General features: G+C 51.9%; 1 protein-coding gene across 1 annotated transcript in view; it reads left to right on the top strand.

The window, feature by feature from the left end:
• Positions 1–339, top strand: part of EMH_0001240 (uncharacterized protein) — a gene marked incomplete at both ends in the record, with an annotated part of 1,763 nt that overhangs the window by 188 nt on the left and 1,236 nt on the right. The window contains one exon of the mRNA XM_013495530.1: positions 201–255. Within this exon, the coding sequence (XP_013350984.1) occupies positions 201–255 (55 nt within the window). The remainder of the gene's footprint in view (positions 1–200; positions 256–339) is intronic.

The raw sequence follows: 339 nt of genomic DNA, 5'->3' as shown, positions 1-339 counted from the left end.
CATGGGGCTGTTCGGCTTCCAGCCGCACCGACCACAAATCACATGGGCGAGTGCTGCTCCGGAGAGGGGCAACTAGTCGAAACTGCGGTTGATTGTGACCATAACGCCTACTGCTACTTTATTCAACACCGCCAAAAGCGTTTGCAAAAATAATATACAGTCTACGTTTTCCAGGGCTGCCACAGGAACGCGAGAGCCAGCTGACACTGAGACGGAACCGATGAAGGAGGCCTACGACAAATACAAACCCAGCTGGTGGGGCAGGACTCGGCAACAAGGAGCGCTTTGTCTCCTGAATGAGCTAGGTTTTATTTGTTTGGACGTGCTTGAATAAGCAAG

The sequence above is a fragment of the Eimeria mitis genome, genomic scaffold (genome assembly GCF_000499745.2).
Source record: "Eimeria mitis Houghton genomic scaffold, Emh_scaff162, whole genome shotgun sequence".
Lineage (NCBI taxonomy): Eukaryota > Apicomplexa > Conoidasida > Eucoccidiorida > Eimeriidae > Eimeria > Eimeria mitis.
The sequence above is the reverse complement of the archived record's forward strand: the minus strand, read 5'-3'. Positions and strand labels throughout refer to the sequence as shown.